This window comes from Hipposideros armiger, unplaced genomic scaffold (genome assembly GCF_001890085.2).
Source record: "Hipposideros armiger isolate ML-2016 unplaced genomic scaffold, ASM189008v1 scaffold_95, whole genome shotgun sequence".
Classification (NCBI taxonomy): domain Eukaryota; kingdom Metazoa; phylum Chordata; class Mammalia; order Chiroptera; family Hipposideridae; genus Hipposideros; species Hipposideros armiger.
Genome location: NW_017731445.1, coordinates 3,817,960 through 3,839,271, shown reverse-complemented (window position 1 = coordinate 3,839,271; position 21,312 = coordinate 3,817,960). Strand labels below are relative to the sequence as shown.

The following is a 21,312-nucleotide window of genomic DNA, read 5'->3' as shown; positions in this document are numbered from 1 at the left end:
AATATTTGAATAGGCAAAAGCACTAATATTTTAACTCATGAGCTGCCACCAGTAGGATGTTTGCTAAGTGGAAAGCAAGACTTCACTATGGATGAATTTATAACATCAAGGATTAGGTTTCTACTATGGTCTGTTTTCCCCAAGCCCTTTAGAAATGAACCAAAGCAATTCAATAAATGCTATTTCATGTGCTTATGCTGAGTCATAAAATTACTTCCCACTGAAGTCAACAAAAAATGTAAAAATGGCAAAAAAAGAAAAATGTTTCAATACTGATTTTCATTTGTCTGCTCTTCTCCAGTCTTTTCCCCCTTTTTTGCAGAAGAGCACATGGTTTTCAGTCTAGGTTGTTATGATCTGATAAACTTTCACCACAGAAAATTTCCTGGAAAGAAAATCTTCCAGCATCAGTTTTCTTTAAATGTTCAGGAAGCTGTGTGGGTCCCAGCAACCCACCTGGCACAGAGCCAGTTAAGGGCTTTGAAAGTATTTGCAGGCTCTTGGATGGTTTTAACCCGTTTGTTGGCAGCATTGCCTCTCGCACACTCTTGGGAAGATACTGATGTACTTTCATGATGTAGAGTAGATGTGCGTGGGCAGGGAATGTCTGCAGGAGGGCTGGGCACGCCCCTGCCCACTTTTGTGCACAAGGCGGCAGATCTTAACATGGGAACTCTTTCCAAATAAGGCAGAAAAGATGAGTAAGGAATTGCCTTTTAAAGTACAGCTAATCTGTTTAGCACACTCTGACCTACATTATCTTTGGGCCCATAGCCCAGATCTCTAGATTATTTGGGGGAAGGAGGAAGGTGGGTGTCTGCTTTGTTCACTGCTGTATCTTCAGTGCCAAAAAGAGTGCCTGGCATATCATAGGCACTCACTTGTTAAATGAATGAATGAATTTATTGACTGTTGCTTCTTCCATATTTTCTCTTCATTGTCTGCAATTTAACTTGTTCCTGTGGTGTAAGTACTTCCTCCAGCCTCTTAAATATGTTACTCCAAGGAATAAGGTTGACAACATAATTGTTTGAACAAACACAGAACATTCCTTTAACGGGCAAAACCCAATCTTTTTTTTTTCTACATTATAAATGAAAACAAGAGTCCAGGTAAAATTTTAATTTAGATCTTGTTTGATAATTGAGATTTTCCTTCACCTATATCCCACTCATATCAAGAAAAGTATCTGCTGTATTTAAGGAGGCCAAATGGTGTTGGGTCATGGTTAGGTAATTTGGTTGCAAAATAGCAAAGACCTGGTTAATAGTACCCCCACAATTCCTGTGGTAGGAGCCAATATTCAAAATCACCGGAAGATAATCTGATAATGAACTGTGGCCAGCGTTTGCACTCAAACATACTTTTAATTAAGTTACTTTTAATTAAATTATTAACAGAATATGTGGGCAATCATAGATGGTGTTCAATAAGTTAGACAGGCTTTTGAATGCCTGTTTGAAGACTGACTTATTTAAAGAAATAAATGAGCTTTGCATTTTTTATTAGGGTAAAAATATTTGTGTGTTTGTGTATGCGTGTTTGTATTTTTCACTTTTTTGTTTGTTTGGTAGAATCTATTTCCTCTGGATTTCTCTTTAGCACCCAGTCTCCTGATGTCATCTTTCTCTTGGGCAATTCATTTTATTTATCTCCGAGCCCTCACAGAAGCAGACAGTGCTCTAGCCGTAGCAGTACCATTTGCCATGCACCTTCTCATCTTCTGCCTTTGCAGGTGCTATTCCTTCTGCCTAGAATGCCTTTCCATCTGTTACAACTTAGGCCTAGTGATCGGTCTCTTATGAACACAGATTTTGGCCACACCCTCCCTTTTGGGGCAAAGTAAGATGACCTTCCTATAGACTGGAGTTGAACTGTGTAAACTCTGTTCTAGGCTTTCTCGTTTCATTGTGTCTCTGTCTGCTTCCAGCACTAGTACGTGACCTTCTGGGGATGGCTCAGTGCTGTAGTTTATTATACTCGTATGTCGCCAAAATAGTAGCGGGTACAAATTTTAGAATGTCATTGGTCTTTAAAGCATGTTAAGGTAATTACAGTATACGTGCAGTTTAATGATACATGGTAAAGAAATAGCTTCCGGGGGTAACAATAGCTACATTCGGATTGTGAGATAATAAATGATTAATTTTTTGCATGTTGTCTTTTTCAGATTTTAAGTAAAGTTATTTATATTGCTTCCTTAATTTTATTAAGTGAAGAAAAAAATTCTGTGACATGTTATAAAAGAGACTCTAGAACTTTCAAACTGTTTCCCATGTCTTAGTTGTCCTTTTGAGCAGCAAGGTTTTTATTCTAATTATACTGCCCTAATTCTATCCATTTTTGGAACTCCTATGATTCCACTGAGAGCCTCCCACCTGTCCTCAGTGGCGGGAATTTTTTTTCAGTTGAAAAGTACCTAATTTTTGGCCAGAGTCACATGACATTCATAGCAGAATGCAAGGAACAAAGTTGATAAGCTGACTAATATCATGTGGAGTCTAGGAGAGAGTGAGATACTGAGACATTTTTGTGTGTCATGTAAGTACCTCTTCAAGCTCTTAAACACGTAACGTCAAGGAATAAAGTTGAAAATACAATTGCTTTAAAAACTATTACATAAAATTTTAAAAACATAACTTTCTATCTAAAAAGGATTTGAACAAAGCATCCTTGCAATAAGCATATACAGAAGGTGCCAAAAAAATGTATACACATTTTAAGAAAGGGCAAAAAAACTGTATAAAAATCGTAATACTCAATATATACTGATAACCAAAGATGAATACAAATCACATTTGACTTCTGCAATTACAAGAGGTGCTCAAAGTGGTTACCATCAGCGTAATTTTAATACAGTTTTTTCTTTTATTAAAATGTGTATCGGGCCGGCCGAGTGGCGCGATGGTTAAGAACTCGCTTGGGATGCCAGAGGGCCCCGGTTCGGATCCCACATATGAGGGCCAGTGACACTGCCCTCCACAGCTAAGATGCTGAACAACAGCTCAACCTGGAGCTGGGCTGCCGTGAGTCGCCGGCGACGGCGTAGGCTGCAGTCCCTGTGGCAGTGGGTTGCCATGGGCTACCATATGTAGCCAGCAGCCAGCGTGAGCGGCCAGCAGCCGCAGTGAGCGGCCGTCCAGAAGCCGGCGACTGATCTGCCTCGCCAGGGAAGAGCGCAATGATGGTGCCAACTTGGGCCAGTGAAGCAACATCCTCCACAACTAGATTGAAGAACAAGACGACAGCAACTTGTCTGTTCCCCGTTCCCCAGCACTGTTCCCATTCCCCCAATTCCCCCAATAAAAATCTTTAAAAAAAAAAATGTGTATGCATTTTTTTGACACCCTTGGTATATCCCTCAGATGACTCCCTTGAAAAGGGCCTCACTCATTCATGCATAGTTCTTATTTGTTAAAGAGATAGTGCCCTCACTCTCAATCACATAATCACAGGGCCTGGACTATGAGTTCTAGGGCCAACTTGCTTAGCTCTGAATGGAGCTGTACCACTTACTAAGTGAGACTTCTGCAAGTTCTAAACCTCCCCAGGCCTCAGTTTCCTACCTACACAATGGGGAGAGGGGATTTTAGTACTCCATGGGGTTGTTTTGAGGTTTAAATAAGGTAATAACTGTTCAATGTTTTTAAAAATGCCTTGAATGTAACAATTTCGTCAATTTTAAGATGCACATATTTCACATTTTAACACTTCTGAAATGAAGATGCGTCTTACAATTAATGTAATTTTTAAAAAGGATCTCATCACCATTTAGTTAGCAGTATCTTTTTTAAATCAATGACTTAATGATGCACCTTAGGGTATATTACATTTTAAATTTCAATAACAAATAGTACGAGCTCGAGAAATACTAGTTGTCATCAGTAGTGTAGTGTCATCAGTGTTGTTATCGTCATCATTATTTTGGTTCTAACCAAGACAGTGGCACTTGATTGGTTGGCAGTGCTAGCCTAGAGTTTACATCAAATCTCAGTTTCACCTGTTTGTTTACGTTGATGTGTTCTTAGAAAAGATTTAGTGAGCTGTTTTTCACATTTGTTTTGTATTAAGCTAATGGAAAGTATTTACAGGGTTAATTCTTGCAATGTCTGCATTATTCTCTGCATTGGGGAGCTACTAACATGTTCTTTAAAGCAAACCAGTGTCTTGAAATAAATAGAGAAGACGAAGATAAATTCTTTATTTTCTCTATTGAAGTATTTTCCTAAATCTTTTCGAAGAAGTGCTTTTTCTTCGTAAGCAGAACTAAGCCACCATTGTACCACTTAAGATTTACTGGTTTGCAGTCTTCTCTGTGGGAGAAAAGAGGCCATTTATTGATCTGTAACAGAGAATGGATGGTGGCCAAACCTTGTCTGGTTTATACAATGCACTGCCCTAAGAATCTGCATGTCATTAAGAAGACTGAGTCTCACAATTTGAGGCCACCTGTCAGGCATGAACAATAACTAAAAAAAATCGATACACAACATAAAACTGTTGTTTTTGCACAAACACCCACGCCCAGTGATGGGTGTCTTGTTCTTTTCCCAGTGATATGCTTGTAGTTCCTAATTTTAGGCTTCCCCCTCCTTTTGATTTTATTGTTCAGCTTGCAGGAGAGTGAAAGAGACCAATTTGAGTCTGAAATAAAGATCTTCTGCTGGGTGAAAGAGGTTCAATACAGGACAGAACCTTGGACCAAAGTTTATGAAGCCTGATTAGAAAGATTCTGGGCACATCTCCATCCAAATACCTTGACACATACTTCATGCATCTGTAACATATGCAGCTTGTTTCTTCTTGCCTTCTGCTTGCCTTCAGGAGTTTAAATGGTGGTATTTACAAGCCATTATGAAGCAAGAGTACAAACACACCAGGCTAGCAAGGGGGCAGTAAATAGGGATTTCGCTTAGGTTTTTGTTGTTTTTGGCCTTTGAAAGTAAAATTAGTTGAATAATTCTAGAAGCTGGGCTTCTTACCTTTGCCCCCTCATCTCCCCATTCCTCCTCCTTCAGTTACCCCAGTCCCCCCCCTTTTTTTTTTACAAAGCTACGTTTGTCAAACATGTATAGTCATCCCTACTCTTACAGATTAATGCTCACTCTATCCCTAAAGCCTGCCTTTGACTCAGCTAGCTCTACTGTGCACAGAGGTTATTGCTCTCTCTCCACGTTCAATGCCGTGGACCTGAACCAATGCCTATTTCCAACAGAATGTCAGGTCATTGCCACATAGATAGATTAGAGCCCTCCTGCTCTCCTGATACGCTGCCAGGCAGAAACTGGGGACCGGCGAGGAGCTCGGTAGCCACCAGTGGAAGGTTGAGAATGGAGACCCCCGCTGGTTAGCTGAGCAGCAGTCGCTGTAGGAGCACACCTCTCAGAAGCAGCCTGCATAACACAATCCTTTAGTTTGCAGAGTTGCTTTCACAGTATTTAGCTTTGAACTGTGGTGCAAACCCATTCAAACAGTGAGGAAAATTTCACTAGCTAAGCAGCAAGAAATTCTCACCCTGTGTAATCAAAGCCATCAGCCATTTCCTCTTCCTTTTTATTTACTTATATTTCTGACCTCATAATCTCCATGACTGTGGCTGGATATTTTCCTTTTGCATAGCATTTTTAAAATAATTTTTCCTTTCTCCAATGTATTTTAAAGCAAATAAAACCAAAATTAACAGGAGGTATCTAATATTTCTTTTTAATAATTATCATTACAAAAGTAATAAAGAATCTAAAATCATCCATAGTTGCATTCCCCAGGGGCAACCATAATAAACATTTTGGTGTATTTACTTCTAATTGTTTTAAATAAATGTCTAAATATGTACATACCATATTTTTCACAAAATTAGGTTTATGATAGAATACAGTTTTTTTATCAACATACTTTGAGTATTTTTCTGTATTATCCGAAACTTGTAAATGATTTCAGTGGCTGCTTAGATTCCAGTATATGTGGATATGTTATTATTTTAACATTCTCCGTTGTTGGGAGGTCATGCAGATTTTGAATTAACATTTTAATTCTGAGCTTGAAATTTGTTAAGCTCAATTTCTTCTGATTTTGTGGGTCTAAGCGTTAGAATTTGGGCACAGCGGAAATGGAATATTTCTATCCATGCCATGGTTTGCTTTCCTTGCCAGCTTTTTTCAGGTGGCATTTTTGGAAAAGCAAAGGTTGGAGCAACGTTCTTTTCTGTCCTTTTTCTTGTTTCTTTGGTTTTTTTTAAGCTGAGCCATCCTGCTACCTGTTGGCAGCTCAGCGGCAGCTCAGCTCTGGCCGGGACTCCAACCACTATTGCTCAGAGCTCAAACTCTTGAGTGAGCTCTTAACCAACTGAGCCACTCGGCCGGCTCTCCATATTTTTTAAAATTTTGTGATTGTAACGTAAGTCATGTTATAGTAATCTCAGTTACTTTTACACAGAAATCAATATAAAATAAGAAGTATGTTGCTCAACATGAACCCTTAAGTTTCAAAACTGCCATTTCAAGTTTATCCAGCAAGACAATGGGAGATGCTAAAGACTTTTTTTAAGAAGGGGACTAACTGGATTAGATTTGTGTTTTAGAAGATTTGAGATATCTCAAAAGAATGATCTTCTTTAAAAAGGTGAACATTTGATACAACTGCTTTCAAATTGCAATTGAGTAAGTGAAACTATGGAACCAATATTTGGAAGGGAGGATAAGCTAAAAAACCAAAAATAATTTGTGGAGTGCTACACAATGATACACGTTTGGGAGGTCATTTGTATTTGAAGACCTCCTTCCTAAAAAGTCACGTTTCTAAAGAACCCGTTTTGTCTCCCATAGAGTATTATGTCTCGAGACCTGCTTTCCATGCCTGTCCACAGGTGCATCTGGGGGCCTGTTATTCCCGTAACACACCGAATGGCCGGGTCCAGGGCAGCCACCACCTTGATCCACAGGCTGTCACTCCCCATTTGGTTTTGCTCTCTCCATTAGCAGTCATCTTTGTAAACAGAAGTCTAAGATTTAGTGTTGTACATATTTTTAAATGATCCATTCTGATGGGGCTCTCTTTATTGTTTCAGGTTGAATGCGCTTGGGAACTTAATGCATAAAATTTGCATGACTCCTCACTCCTTTCTGGATCTGTCATTGGATTCAAGCCAGCATGGCTCATACCACAAAGGTTAACGGCTGTGCCTCAGGTAACTCCGTGTTCTGGAGACAGAGAGAGAGAGAGAGAGAGAGAGAGAGAGAGAGGTAGTGTGTGTGTGTGTGTGTGTGTGTGTGTAAATGTATGTCTTTGCTCAAACTAATTTCTAATTTTCATTTTAATAAATGGATAGATGATAGCAAGTTTGCTTAGATAACTAGGATTTAAAAGCAATTTTCTATCCACTGAAGTTGTGTTTTATTTTGTTTTGTTAATCTCAGAGAATTTGCTTTTTTATCTTTAGAGCCTTTATATACAGAAATCAGTTAGGTAAATTATTGCCTAAGTCAATTCTATTGAAGGTTGAAAGATAAATGTAGAATCCTGAATGCCAATGCAAGTATAATGTAAGCTCCCCCTTGCACTTTCTTTCCTTCCCAACCAGTCTTTTCCCATCCTCCTTGGAAGAGCTATCCTAAACCTCTACCTTTCCCCTAAAGTCCCTAGTCTGGCACCGAAATCTCAGTCCAGAAAATGGACGCCTGTCCTAAAAAAAGAAAAAAAGAAAGTGGGGTGAGCTGGCGGCAGGGAAGGAAGTGCAAGCTCTGGTTCCAGGTCCTTATTGTGGGGTGAGGGTAACTCATGGGGGCTGTTCAAAAAAAAAAAAGGAACAATGAGAGAGGAAATGAGTTTGGATGCTTAAAACCAAATCCTAGTATCCACTCCCAAGCAGTGTTGTTGTTTTTTTTAATTAAAAATATTTATTACAGTAAAACACACAGTGCCATTAATGCCCCTCAAAATACTCCCCCTCGCTTCAAACACACTTATCCCATCAGTTTTGTTTGATGTTGCTAAACAAAGGGAAAGCAAGCATCTATTCTCTCCAGTGGCTTTCCCAGAGAGGAATATGCACCAGGCCATATTATGAATCATAAAGACTTCTAGTGGGATTCCTACTTTGGTTGTATTAAGACCTATACAGTTTGCATATCTACTCCAATATTGCTTATGTAACATTTGGGAGACATTTATAGAACAAATGCAGTATGTAAGCTGTAAAAAAAAGCACTTTGAAAGGCAGGAACAGCAGGAGGAGAAGGCTGAAGTGGGCATACCCAGCCCATGTATGATATGACTATGATATGACTTTCTGTCCCAGTAATCCCAGCTGCAAGTACCCTCTCTGGCAAGAGTGCAATGCTCGCACCAAACCAAACCCAAATAAACTCAGTTGTTTATTTTGTCTGTTATCTTGCTTGTCCTTCTTAGTCCCCAACTTCTTGAGACTACTGTAGATTCTACTGTCAATTATAAAATATGAATGTCAGTATCTAATATTTAATGAACACTTACCACGTACCACGGTGCCCAAGATGCTTTGCCTGTTTTATCCTCGTGGTAATCCTATAAGATTATACTATTACCATCACCAACACCACCACCATCATCCCTGAGTGGTGACACATAGAAGCTCAGTAAGTTATCTAAGTGACAGAAGGAAAGTCAGGATTATTACTTGTTTCTCTAGTAAAATACTTGATAAGGGAGGAGATTGAAACATTGTGAAAGTTCTTGAGAGAGGGGGTGGGTTTCAGTCTCCTGTTATGCTGTGATCTCCTTCCGTCTCCTGCCCACGTTTCCATTCGCACACTCAGAGGAAGTGGGGCTTAGAGTTGTTCAGGCCTCCAACCCCACCCTCCGGTGTCTCTGGCAGAATCTGGTCTTTAAGGATTTGAATACCTACCTCATTTGTCCCTAATTCCTTTTCCAACTTGATTTGTCCTAGAGTGTCCCTTTTCTCTTTCTTCCTGAGGTCTGATGATCTAGCTATATATAAGCTGCTGTCCTGCCTAAAAGATCTGGGCACCGAGTTTGAATGCAAAGGAAAGCTCTCGAATTTGTGACTTCTGGGTTTCAGGATATGGGGTGTTAATGTAGACAGGTACCTGGACCAGGCAAGTGAAGGTTTTTGTTTATTCTCGTCGCCATGACGTCTGTAGACCTGTAAGCAAATCTTGATTAGAGGCTCAGTCACATATAATTACTTTAATTATACAGAGAGAGAGAGAGAGAGAGAGAGAGAGAGAGATTTTTAAACATATATACATTACATATATATGTATATGATGCTCATTATAGAAAAAAAATTAAATATGGACATGTAGTATTGTCTAAAAAAAATAATAAATCAAGAATTGCTTGTAATATCACCACCCAGAAATAAATGTTTTGTTCATTTCCCATATAGTATTTAGATTTTATATATTTCACATAGTTGAGATTGTCCTTATAAAAGTTATTGTTTTACCTTTTCTTTTTCCACTTTGTGTTACAAAAGAAATACCTGACTATTTTTTTTTTTGCTTTGTTTTTTAAAAAAGCCAAACTCAAACAATGCAAAAGCTCACGCTGGTTATAAATATACTATTTTGAAATGTAATTAGCATGAGAACATTTACAGCCCGCAGATGAAGACGGGACAGAGAAGACTTTATAGCAGCTAACGAAGGCTGATTCCTGATTTTTCCCATGAGAAAAAGATAAATTATTTGGGTAGTTTAGTAGAATTTTTCAATATAGAGTAAATTATATGTTTTTTTTTTATTTTCCAAAGATAAAGTATAATATTAAATATGTTTTTTAGAACTCTACTTCCCCTAGATATGCCCAAAAGGAGTCTCCCCCCCACCCCTTCCCCTGAAAAATCACTGCTTTTGGCCCCATAGACCAGGAAGAGAAATCCCATGTGAAGGTGGGGTCAGCACATTGGCAAAAGAAACACTTCATGGTCTCAGGAATAAAGCAGAGGCAAAAGAAGAGCATCCGAGAAATGCATGGCCACCCACACCGCCCCTAGGCTGCAAAACCCACCTGAGGACGTCCAGCCACACCGCCCCTAGGCTGCAAAACCCACCTGAGGACGCCCAGCCACACCGCCCCTAGGCTGCAAAACCCACCTCAGGACGCCCAGCCACACCGCCCCTAGGCTGCAAAACCCACCTCAGGACACCCAGCCACACCACCCCTAGGCTGCAAAACCCATCTCAGGACCAATCACCCCACAATCACATCCCTGTTTATTTAGAGCTTAACCTGAGTAGGGGACGAGTCACAAGTCCTTTGATATTCTGTCTTCCCCATTGAGTCCTTCAGTTAGAGTGGGTAAAAGATACTCATTTGGAAATAAGAGCAGTTAGTTAATACCGGAAGTGGTAAAATGTATTACCATACATTTCAGACATAGAAAATGCATAAAGGCTCTATAAAGAACCCATGTACATAGCACCTAACTTAAGAAATAAACTTTACTATACTAGTACGTGGAAAATTTTGAGCAGCTACAATGTGCCAGGCATTGTTCTGGGCACTGGGGATACAGCAGTGACTAAAACGGGGAAAGATCTCTATCTTCAAGGACCTCACATTCTAGTGGAAATTGCAGTCTCCTGTAGACAGAGTGCAAGTATCCAGATGAAAAAGAGGACATATTTATACTTTAAAAGTATTTGTTGTTCATGTGAAATTCAAATTCAACTGGGTGTCCTCTGTTTTTATTTGCTAAACCTGGCAGCCCTACCTGTGTCTGTCTCCTGGATGGCCTCTGGTTTCTTACCGTCCGTCCACCCTGTCAATAGCAGTCATTTCTCACCAGGTCCTTCATCCAGTTCCCATTGACTGGTACAGATTTGTTTTTATTCATTTAAATCATTTCATTATGCGATTACTAAGAGTACTCTGATGTCATTTGTTGTTTGTTAATGTGAGCATCATAAATTGATCATGAATTTTTTTCCTTCTTTTTTTTCTTATAGCTAACCAGAAAGCAAATGGGGGTCGTTGGTTAGGAAAACTGCTGAATTTCTGTGGAGTTTAGAGATGGGGACAGTCTACTTTTTCCCAAGTTTTCTGAATCATGTTGTAAACTGGATACACTGATTGATACCTCCCTAAACACTAATTAATGTTGTGAAACTTTAATTAGAGCTTAGAATCTCCGTAGAAGCCAAATATAATAACAAGTAGCTTATTTGTCAGGTGAAGATAATAATACCCGTCCTGCCTTCTTCACAGGATTGGTGTGAGAAAAAAAAAAAAAAACAATAGCCATGAAAACACTTTTTAAGCTGTAAAGTGCTGGTCAGATATCAGAGGAGATCACTGTCCTTGTTCTGCTATCTCTGCCATAAGCTCGTGATCAATACGCACCTGTGCAGGTGCCATCATGCCAGGCCCTGTCGGATGCTGTGACATTGAGGCAGGAATTGTATTGCTGTCCTGACTCGACAGTTAAATGAAAACTAGATGAGCAGTACGGAGTGGCTTTTTATGCCTCACATCATCATCTTTATTTTTGCTCACGTCATCATGTTGCCTTTCCCAGTTCATTGTAGCTATGCCCCCTCTTGCTATTTCTCTTTCACAGACTAAATGTACATATATGTTTGCTGGACAGATACATTATTTGCTTATTGAAAGTCCTTATTGCACTGCATTAAAATACGGTTATTATTTTAAATTAATATAATACATTTCATAAAGTCTTGCTACCCTAGTCAGTTATTTGGCTCCAGGGTTTGTCTCCATGCTGATCTTAAATGAGGTTCAAAGGCCACTGATAAGGCCTGGTCCGTCAGACAGAGCCAGAGACTCCTAGCAGAACAGGTGCAACGCTGCAGTACAGTGCAGCCCACTCTCGGTTGTGTAAATATTTTTTCTGGGCAGGAGCATTTCTCAAATAGAACTCTGAGCCCACTGCGGTGACCCGGACAGCAAGAATTGCATGCTGTTTGTCAAGTACAAGATCAGTGTGCACTGACTGGCCTGGCTAGAACCAACCTGGTGTTTTCTGAGACCACCTGTAAGAAAGTCCCGGAGTACAGCAGAGGTGGTGTGTTTGTGGTGGATAGCCCTGGACCTGTCGTCTACATTATCATTGATCCAAAGGTAGAGGGTGAGCTGATTAGAAACTGGGGCTGCTTTAGTTTGTGGGTGCCCTCCATGACCTTCCGGGGTCTCCTGATTCAATCTGCAAAAGGATTAAATGTATGTTCCTAGCTGTGCTTTGTGTTCTCCCCTAAGGGGTGTGTTCAGGGGTGTATCAGAAGAGCTGAGAGGGTAGAACAAAGTGGCCTAACATAAAAACGTAGGTAAGAGCGAGAGGAGGGAGTCTTTTTGGTTTTCCCTGTCCAACCTCCCTTCCCTGCTTTCAGATGGCAAAACACAACTTACCCAGCTCACATAGTTGATGACTAAGCAGAGGTTCAATATGGAGTCTTCTTCCTTTGTTCAAGGCCTTCTGTTGACATTAAAAAATCAGAAGTGTGGTGTCTGTCAAGTTCTGATTAAACAGATCAAGGGGAGAGTATGTGTTTCAGAAAGCCCAAAAGTAGAATGGTTAAAAAATAAAGTGACCTCCATGATAGAGGTTATGCTGGTAAGTTATTGTTTTCTTAGTGTGACTTATTTCATCGTGCCAAATTAACAAACATATCTAATACCTTATATGCATTTAGTACATCCTGCAGTTTCATCCTATTATTTGATGTGTTTAATCATTGAATTTAATTAGATTACACTTAAAAGAAATTTAGTTGATTGAAGGCTAATTTCACACTGACGTTTATAAATGAACTAATTTATTTTCTTATAGTGATGGTTGTTTGAGGAGCTGGTTGGTTTTTGGGTTTTGGTTTTTGTGGGGTTTTTTAATTAAGAAGTAGTTACATTTGTATTTTATAACTGTTAAAATGCCAAAGACCCCCTACAAATAGGAGGCCCTGGCTGTTGGAGTCTTGCCTGTCTGACTAATCAGGATCCCAGAACTCATCCGGCACTCCAGAGGTGCTGAAGTGTCCCTCCCTGATAGGGGCTTTCCTATTTTACAAACTTTAAGGCTTTGGTTTTAACCTGCAGCCGGCTTCACCTTATAAGCTTTCTTGCTCCAAACCTTGAGCGAGTTGTAACGGGTTAAGCATCAGATTTCTGACTGGCGATTAGCTCTTCAGCTAAACTAAGGAAGGATGATTTATCTTCCAGCGAGTACCAGCCTACTGCAGTGTAGGGAGGGTAGAACCTGGGCTCCTGCTAGTACGAGGTGCTGGGCAAATGTACCCTTTTGGTTGGAGATTTCTGCCCAGATGCTTTGTGGGTGCCAACAAGAAAGAAAAAACACATACGAAAAACCTAACAGGGAGATTCACTGTGTTAAGAACTCAAGCTGTTGCTATCTTTCTGAGACTGCCTAGGGATGCAAAGGATTAAAACAGCCCATCCTACAAGGATTTGACTGTCCTGTGCCCTGCTCACACACAGACTTCCCATGGTGAGTATTGGCATTGATCTCTGATTATGCACTTCCCGTCTTTCTTGAAGGACTTGGGTGGGCTAGCTGAGCCCATCAAAAGTATAGCTCATTAGCTTCCTTTTTCAGGGTTCGCCTTCTTCCTGTGTCCTGGATAATTCCATTTCATCTCCTTTGTGTAGTTTCTGAGAAAGGTTTGTTTGGGCTTGGAAAGTGAGTGACTCACCCTCTCAGTTTCTGCTTTGGGGTCCTTTTCTGTAAAAGGCTGTTTGATTTGATCTGGCATGAAAAATATCAGCATAATTCTCAAATTCACAGAAGTAGTAAATTCTTGTTCTTTTCTGGCAACAGATTTTAAAATTGTGTTGAGTAGATTTCTCTAATAAAAACCTCAAGGAAGACCCAATCAGGGAATCAGCTTTGATAAGATTCAAACAGTTGTAGAAATTCTAAGTCAAAAAAAAAAAATTGATGATTCTCTTTTTCCTCTCTTGGCTTCTCTTTTGGATATTTTTGGAGTGAGCTATAACTGATTTACATTTCCATATGCTTTAGAGAAAGTTTGCTCATGTGTCAGAGGCTAAGCCTGCTTTTGCTTTTGGGTTGCAGTTCATTATGAAGCCTGAAAACCAGAAGTTTTTAAATATGCAGCCCATTTGTATATATAACCTTAGTGATCTCACAACTTAAAAATAAGTATGCTGCTATTTTGAGGATTTTTTTTTTAATAGTGACCAGATTTCTAATCCTAGTAGTTCTTGGAGCAAGCCATGGCTGAAAATTCTGATGAAATAATATTCTGTAATGTGCAGAAGGCTTTTTTAATCAACAGATAGGAAAAGCAGAACTATAGACATGAGGGAGAACTGGACCAAGGGGCAAATTGTTGGATTCCTGGGATTTTGTTCTTATCCTAAAAGTTAAATCTTTGTGCTACTTACTCTGTCTTGTTTGTGATAAGCCAGATGTGAGTGACCTGTGACATTTTTCCCAGCTGGATCAAAGGTTGTGGCCATGGTTACAGTTTCACCATATGAACCTTTATTTAAAGGAGCTGGTACTAGAGCAATAGTTTATGAAAGCCAGTTGCTATTAATAGTCACAAGTACTAAGTTTATTTTAGGCCCTGTTTCATGATCTTAATTTTTAATTGGAAATGGTTTCTCTCCAAGGAATCGTTCATATTTTGGACATGATCTCTGTTAGTTAGAATCAAGAGATAGTCATGTGGTTTTCTGAATTTAGTCTCACAATATTTGGTTTAGTCGATAAGTCCCATCAGCTTTGCAAATAATTTTGTGAAAACATTGATTCAGCATGTCCTGCCAAATTTTCCCATCCCTGCCCATGTTCTGAGTGCCTTTTTCACTTGCATTAGGCCAAGGCAGTTTTAGTGTTTAGCATACAGCAGGCATATTTAAGAGTCTCCGGGAAGAAAAAGGGCGAACTGTTCCTAGACTAGAAATATAAAAGAGGGAGAGGGATGTGATATTTCCAATAATTCATAAGCCCAACTGCTTAATATCTTTAAAAACTTAGTCGTGTGCATCAGCTCTTACTTTCTGCTATTGTAACTAAAACTCAAAGCAGTTAGACTCCCTCTTCTCTCAAGATCCCCTTCATCTAAGTCCATGTACCCGCCAAGGTATTGCTCATCTACTTCCTTTTCCTCAGCATTTCTGACCAATATACCGGGATGCTTCGTTCACATCAGGGACACACCAGGGAAATGTTTTTTCGAGGCAGCCCGTTTGACATGTTCCTTTCCAGCTGTGAGGACAAAGGCTGGTTTGTCTTCCCATGGTCTGGCAGAGGACGCTGAATACCTGTCAGCTGTATGCAGCATATACCCTGGCTGGGACTCCACCTCTTCATGGGGTGAATCAGCCCAATGAGACACTGATTTTTATAGTGCAGCAGGGTGGAGACCTGGAAGTGTGTAGGCCGGGAGGGGAGGAGGGAATCGTTGGCATGTCAAACCATTCCAGCAATGCAGCTTACAGGAAAAAATTGCAAAACACCAAAGCCCTGTGCCATCAGATTTTTCCATTAGCACCACGCTTTCCACAGCGTCCAAATCTGCCCTAGGGACAGCTGGTTGGCAACGTGAGGGGAATCGGTCACATCCTATCATGAGCTCTGTGGTTGGGTACCTGTCAGCCTGTCGGTGAGGAATCCCAGCAGGCCCTGAGCCCTGCCTTCTACACTCTCCTGCATTACACACACGCACACAGGAGCTGTGGATTCTCTGAGGAGGGGTGCGTGGACATTCTTTGGGCGGTAGAAAACAGCAGCTGGAAGTTGCACCACCTCAGGATACTGATTTTAAGTGAAGAAATCTGAGACCAGGAAACCTTCAGAAAGGTAAAGGGGACTTAGCGCTGGGGGCTTATCCTTTGGGGCATGATTCTTTGGTGTTCTGTCCTCTGGACACCGATGACTGACAAAAAGTAAACTTCCCACATCGTGATGAATGTAAATCGGGGCATAGTTTGGGGACTACCAGAAGGAGTGACACAAACCCCAATAGGAATACTTCAATTCCCTGAGTTCATCCATTCAGTAGCTCCCTTTTAAATGACTGCACAGAAATTTATTGGGCAGAAAAGCAGCTGTTTCCCTCCTTTGTGTCCTGAACCAAGCCTGAGGTTCAGTGAAAGCTGGTCTGTCTTTGCCTTATTCTCACTACTTTGTGATTTTGTTTTGTTAAGGATGGCTGGCAAGATTAAGAGTCATTGAGCTTTCTATACGTCTGTTATTTTTTTTCTGTCCCTCCAAACATTTTAGCTTTCATTAACTTTAATCTCTAACTGTTCCTTTCTCTTCACTCTGAGCTGTTGTTTTTGGCCTCATTTTGACAGAAATCAGGGTCTATTTCTGTTTCTTTCATCCTCATGCCTGCAAAAACCATCATGAGCCTTCCCAGCTCTCCGTGGCTCCAGGTAGCAAGACACCAGCTCTGTCCAAATCGCTGTGAAAGAAACGGGGCCTTCTGTACAATCCCAGCTTCTGTCCCCCAATCCCACTGTGCCCCGTTCCCCTCTTAGTGGCTGTGCTCAAAGCACTGTTCTCTTGACCTGGTTGTCTTTCCCATACCTATGACTATAAGCCCTCTCATCCTTCAAGCCCTGCTTCTTCTCTGACCTCTTCCAGCAAGTGTTCTCAGATACTCCCAGTGGGAATTCGCCCCTGCCTCTTCGTTATTCCTAGAGAGCTTTGTATTCTATTAAATAGTTAACATGCATGGCTTTTAATTAAGAGTTATGGTTGCCGTGCCTCCCTAAGGTGTAAGTTTTGAAGTCTTAAGAGGCAAGATTCCATGTCATCTTTATCTTGGTTTGCCATATCTTGCTTAGTACTCAACGTAGCGTCAACATGCTCAACACTCAACCAACAAATATTTGCAGCACACCTACTTTGTGCTGGCATAGCGCTGGGCATCAACTGCAGAGCAAAAAAGCTCAGACACAGTGCCTGCTTAAGAATCTAGGGGATTGAACTGAGCTCTTCCAGTGGCCACTCTTCTATTGTTAGACCCTTTGCAGCTTTCTTCCAACCTGTTCACCTGGATATTTTTTTGTGAAGGGACACATGGCTTTCACTTTGTCACACACGCTTGCTTTCTTCCTCATCTTACCTCCGACTAAGTGGAAGAAAACAAGTAGTATTTGTTTTTTCTGCAGCTCATGCTCTAAGGTAGGCTTAAAATGGTATTGCGTGTTAAATGCCTTGGGTTCCAGGGAGAAGTAACCAGCTACAATGTGGTTGTCCAGGGAGGATTATTATAAGAGGCTGTTTAGAAAGTTCTCTCTCGTTCCATGGCCTCTTTCTTTACTCCTTTCTCTGCTTGTTAGCAACCCAACCAGAGAGAGGGGAGGTGGAGTCCCAGTCAGGTCCCTTTGTCCCAAGCTCATTATCTAGTCTGGTTGTGTGGGTGGTTGAAAGTATGAATGAGAACACAAGTTGGTGATCTCTGCGGTGCGAGTGTGGCTGGTTGGTCTGCTTTCCTTCTCTCCCACAGTTTTCTTGGACGGTCTCTACAGATCTATCACCCCTTTTAGATGGGAAGAAATAAACTGTCTTTGTTATTATTATTTACAGCCTTTATTGTCCCTGTGGTCATCTAAAGTTTGAATTCCCTTATTTAGTTTCCTGCCCCAATACATTTTGTCATTTGTCTTTTTTAAATGTTGATTTCAAATCTCAGATGAAAACATATTGTGAGACAGTCTCTTGTTTAAATTTGATGAAAGCAATAATCCTGGGGCAACCCATACTCTAGAGAAAGCCTAACATGTATAAATTCATTGTGACTCCAGCATTAAATCCTAAATGTGTTTGGGGAAGTGCACTTCATTGAGTATAATGAAGACAGGATTTTTCTGATTTTCTTTAAGATAGACCCATCATCCATAGCCTCCTCTTCCTAATCCCTCACTAAAATCTCATACCTCCGCTGGGGCACACCCTCTGTCATGTTGATTGTAGCCTCTCCTTGGAAAATGTCCCCTTCCATTAATTTTGGGAGTAGAGCCTTCTAATCCAGACATGCAGAGAAGTCCTCTTCCAACACCCAAAGCTGTGCACACCTAACAGGACGAGAAAGAGCTGGAAGCCCTTGCTGGACCTGTCAGCCCTTGCTGGACCTGTCCCTGTAATCTCCTTCAAGTCCTGTCAGCCCCGTAGGCTATGATGGAGGTGGGTGGAGAAGGAGCTATGATGACACGGAAGGGAACCGGGCCAACTTTTCTCCCTCATTGCAGTTACCTTAGACAACCAGCTTTTGGTGTCATACCCCATCACAAGTCTAAGAGAAGATGAGTAAAGAAGCATGATAAGGTGATTGAATCCCTTAGAGGTTGGGGGGAAGTCTCAGATATTGCAGAAATAACGCAGGCTTTCCTTAAAAGTGATAGAGCATCCTGCTTTCAATCTGTTCCTTTTTAACGTGAATACTTCTAGCAAGGGGTTTTGCACATTAAGTTGACCTGCGAAAGAAATGGTGGTAGGGATCCTGGGCTGCTGTTTTGGTGGTTGTCTTTGTCTTTAGTTTTTTAACGAAACATCTTAGTAGTAAAAGAGCTAAATTTAAACATAAGAAATTAAGTTAGTATGCACCAGAATTAAAATTGTTTTTCTGGTTTGTTTTATAGTTTGTTTCAACAAAGTCTCTTGCAGCTTAAAACTAGATAGCAAAAGTTGGCCGCCTAAAAAATGTGAAAAGGAAAGGGATGGAAACAGAAATGAAACCGGATCCCAGATGGATGCCGTGAAGTCCTTGCTGGCTGCCATAGTGAGGCCTGGGACTATGTTCTGTTGCACCAGCCACAGCTTTGTTTTAATTGGAATTAATTGCCAATTTTTTTTTTAAGATTTTATTGGGGAATTGGGGGAGGGGAACAAACAAGTTGCTGTCCTTTTGTTCTTCAATCTAGTTGTGGAGGATGTCACTTCACTGGTCCATGTTGGTATTATGATCATTGCACTCTTCCCGGGTGAGGCAGTTGCTTGCCGGCCATTGGACGGCTGCTCACGGTGGCTCACGGCAGCCCACTGCAGCAGGGGCTGCAGCCTATGCCATCGCCGGTGACTCATGGCAGCCCAGCTCCAGGTTGAGCTGTTGTTCACCATCTTAGCTGTAGAGGGTGCAGCATCACTGGCTCATGTGGGATCCGAACTGGGGCCCTGCTGCTCAGAGCTGGCGTCCCAAGCCAACTCTTAACCAATGCGCCACTAGGCTGGCCCACCAATTTTTTTTTTAATTAGGTAATTGCATATAAAAATACAGGTGTCTTCAGCTACTCTTGAAAAGTTACAAGAGCTGGGCATCACTGGGTGTGTAGTTCCACAGGGCCACAGTCAGCTGGGGAGGAAGGTGCTCCCTGATCTCCCCCAACTCTTTCTAGACCCTTTCTGCTTAGTTACTGGCCTGGACTCGAAAGGCGTTTGAACTTGTGACCCGGAACCTGAGAGGGCACTTGAATTGTTTAAAGGGCCACCCCCAATTTGGCCCTTAGCTTCTTTTAAGCCAAAGGAAAAACACACTTTGAGTTGCACATTTTGCTTGATTTCAGGCCGAGGTTCTCATCCCAGGCTGTGGCTTAGACTCATCTGGGGAGCTTCTAAAATTGTTGATGCCCATGGCCCCCACCCCAGGAGATTCTGACTCATTAGGGTGGGGATGGGAGTTTACTCAGCATTTTTAAAAACGGCCACAGGCCCTTCAATTGTGCAGTAGGGTTGAGAACTTGTGGCACAGGGTGCCTACGCTGGGAGTTCCAGCCTTGGCACCTTCACCTTGAATGGCAAAGGTGATGTTAATACCATCACCCCTCTGACCCAGAGTCCTGCCTCAGCTGTAAAGTGGGCGTGGGCTCAGAGTCCTTCACATTTTCCTACAGCTCTTTGAAAGGAAACACACACTCCAAGTTTGGCTCCTCTGGAAGGAATTACCTTGACCAAATGGGTCCTGGGCACCTACATGGCTGGGGGCACAGCTGTAGTTGAGATGAAGAAGACAAAACTCCCTTAAGTGTGTAAGGATGTAAGAGGTGTGACAAATTGAAATGGGAAAAATAAGCTGCTCTGGGAGGCTAGATGGGAGAGATGGCTGGAAAGATAAGAGACAACTGCAGACACAATTGATATTTTAGCTGCTCCTTGCAAACTATTGGGTTGTCGGAAAAGTTGTGACATATCTTTTTCTATGTTTTTCGTTGCAAAAATGCATCATGACTTTTCCGACAACCCAATAGAATTTTGTCTGAGAAGGTTGGGGGTGGGGATGTACATCAGAAGAGGGAGGAATGATACCAGCAAAAACATTGAAACAGTATGGTCTTTCTCCGCCCCACTCTTCAGAAATGCCAGCTCCCTCCCTGTCCCCAGCTTCCTGTGCCCTCTAAGGGTTGCAGGAAAGAATGTGCCCAGCCTGTGGCTTTTCGGTACTATGTAGTATTAGATAGCAGTCGAGCAGGCGGCAGCAGTAGAGCAAAAGTAGGGATGCGTTGAGCTTCAGCTATGATATGCCAATAATCACACTTACCTTGTAGGGTTGTTGAGCAGTTTAAATAAGTTCATATATGTATGAAGCACTTGGAACAGTGCAATGCAAAAGAATTGTACCCAGTGCATGGTGGGGAAAGACAGGGACTAGGAAGCCACTGAGAAAGTGATACCCCAAGTGCATTTGTGCTGTGTCTGTGAGACTGGAAGGGTGTTAAAAAACTGGTAACAAGAAGAGGAACTTACTGGGGGAGGAAGGTAAATTCAGAGTATGTCAGGAAATAGGCATCTTAAGATGTCCAAAATGTCATTCACTGTTACCACTCACTACTTCATTTAACTTTGGTGTTATCGCTAGACCAGGGGTCGGCAAACAGCGGCTCGCGAGCCACATGCAACTTTTTGGGTACATTCCATCTCAAAAGTTTGCCGACCCCTGCTCTAGACTAAAGGTCAGGGCTTCTGGGGATAAAGTCCTGATGCAATAAACCTGATAAGTAAGCATTGAACAACTGTGGTTCACATTTCTTTTTTTTAAAGATTTTTATTGGGGAATTGGGGGGCTAGGAACAGTGCTGGGGACTTGGGGGAAGGGGAACAGACAAGTTGCTGTCCTTTTGTTCTTCAGTCTAGTTGTGGAGGATGTCGCTTCACTGGCCCATGTTGGTATTATCATTGCGCTCTTCCCAGGTGAGGCAGATCGGTCGCCGGCCTCTGGACGGCTCACAATGGCTCTTGGCTGCTCACACCAGCTGCCATAGCTTATGGCAGCCCACTGCAGCCTATGCCATCACCGGTGACTCACAGCAGCCCAGCTCCAGGATGAGCTGTTGTTCACCATCTTAGCTGCAGAAGGCAGTGTCACTGGCCCT

General features: G+C 41.6%; 1 protein-coding gene across 1 annotated transcript in view; it reads left to right on the top strand.

Annotated features, from left to right (window-relative positions):
• KANK1 (KN motif and ankyrin repeat domains 1) overlaps window positions 1-21,312 on the top strand; it is a 140,577-nt gene that overhangs the window by 72,862 nt on the left and 46,403 nt on the right. Inside the window, exon 3 of the mRNA XM_019645884.1 lies at window positions 7,064-7,183. Coding sequence (XP_019501429.1) covers window positions 7,147-7,183 — 37 coding nt within the window. The 5' untranslated portion in view covers window positions 7,064-7,146. The remainder of the gene's footprint in view (window positions 1-7,063; window positions 7,184-21,312) is intronic.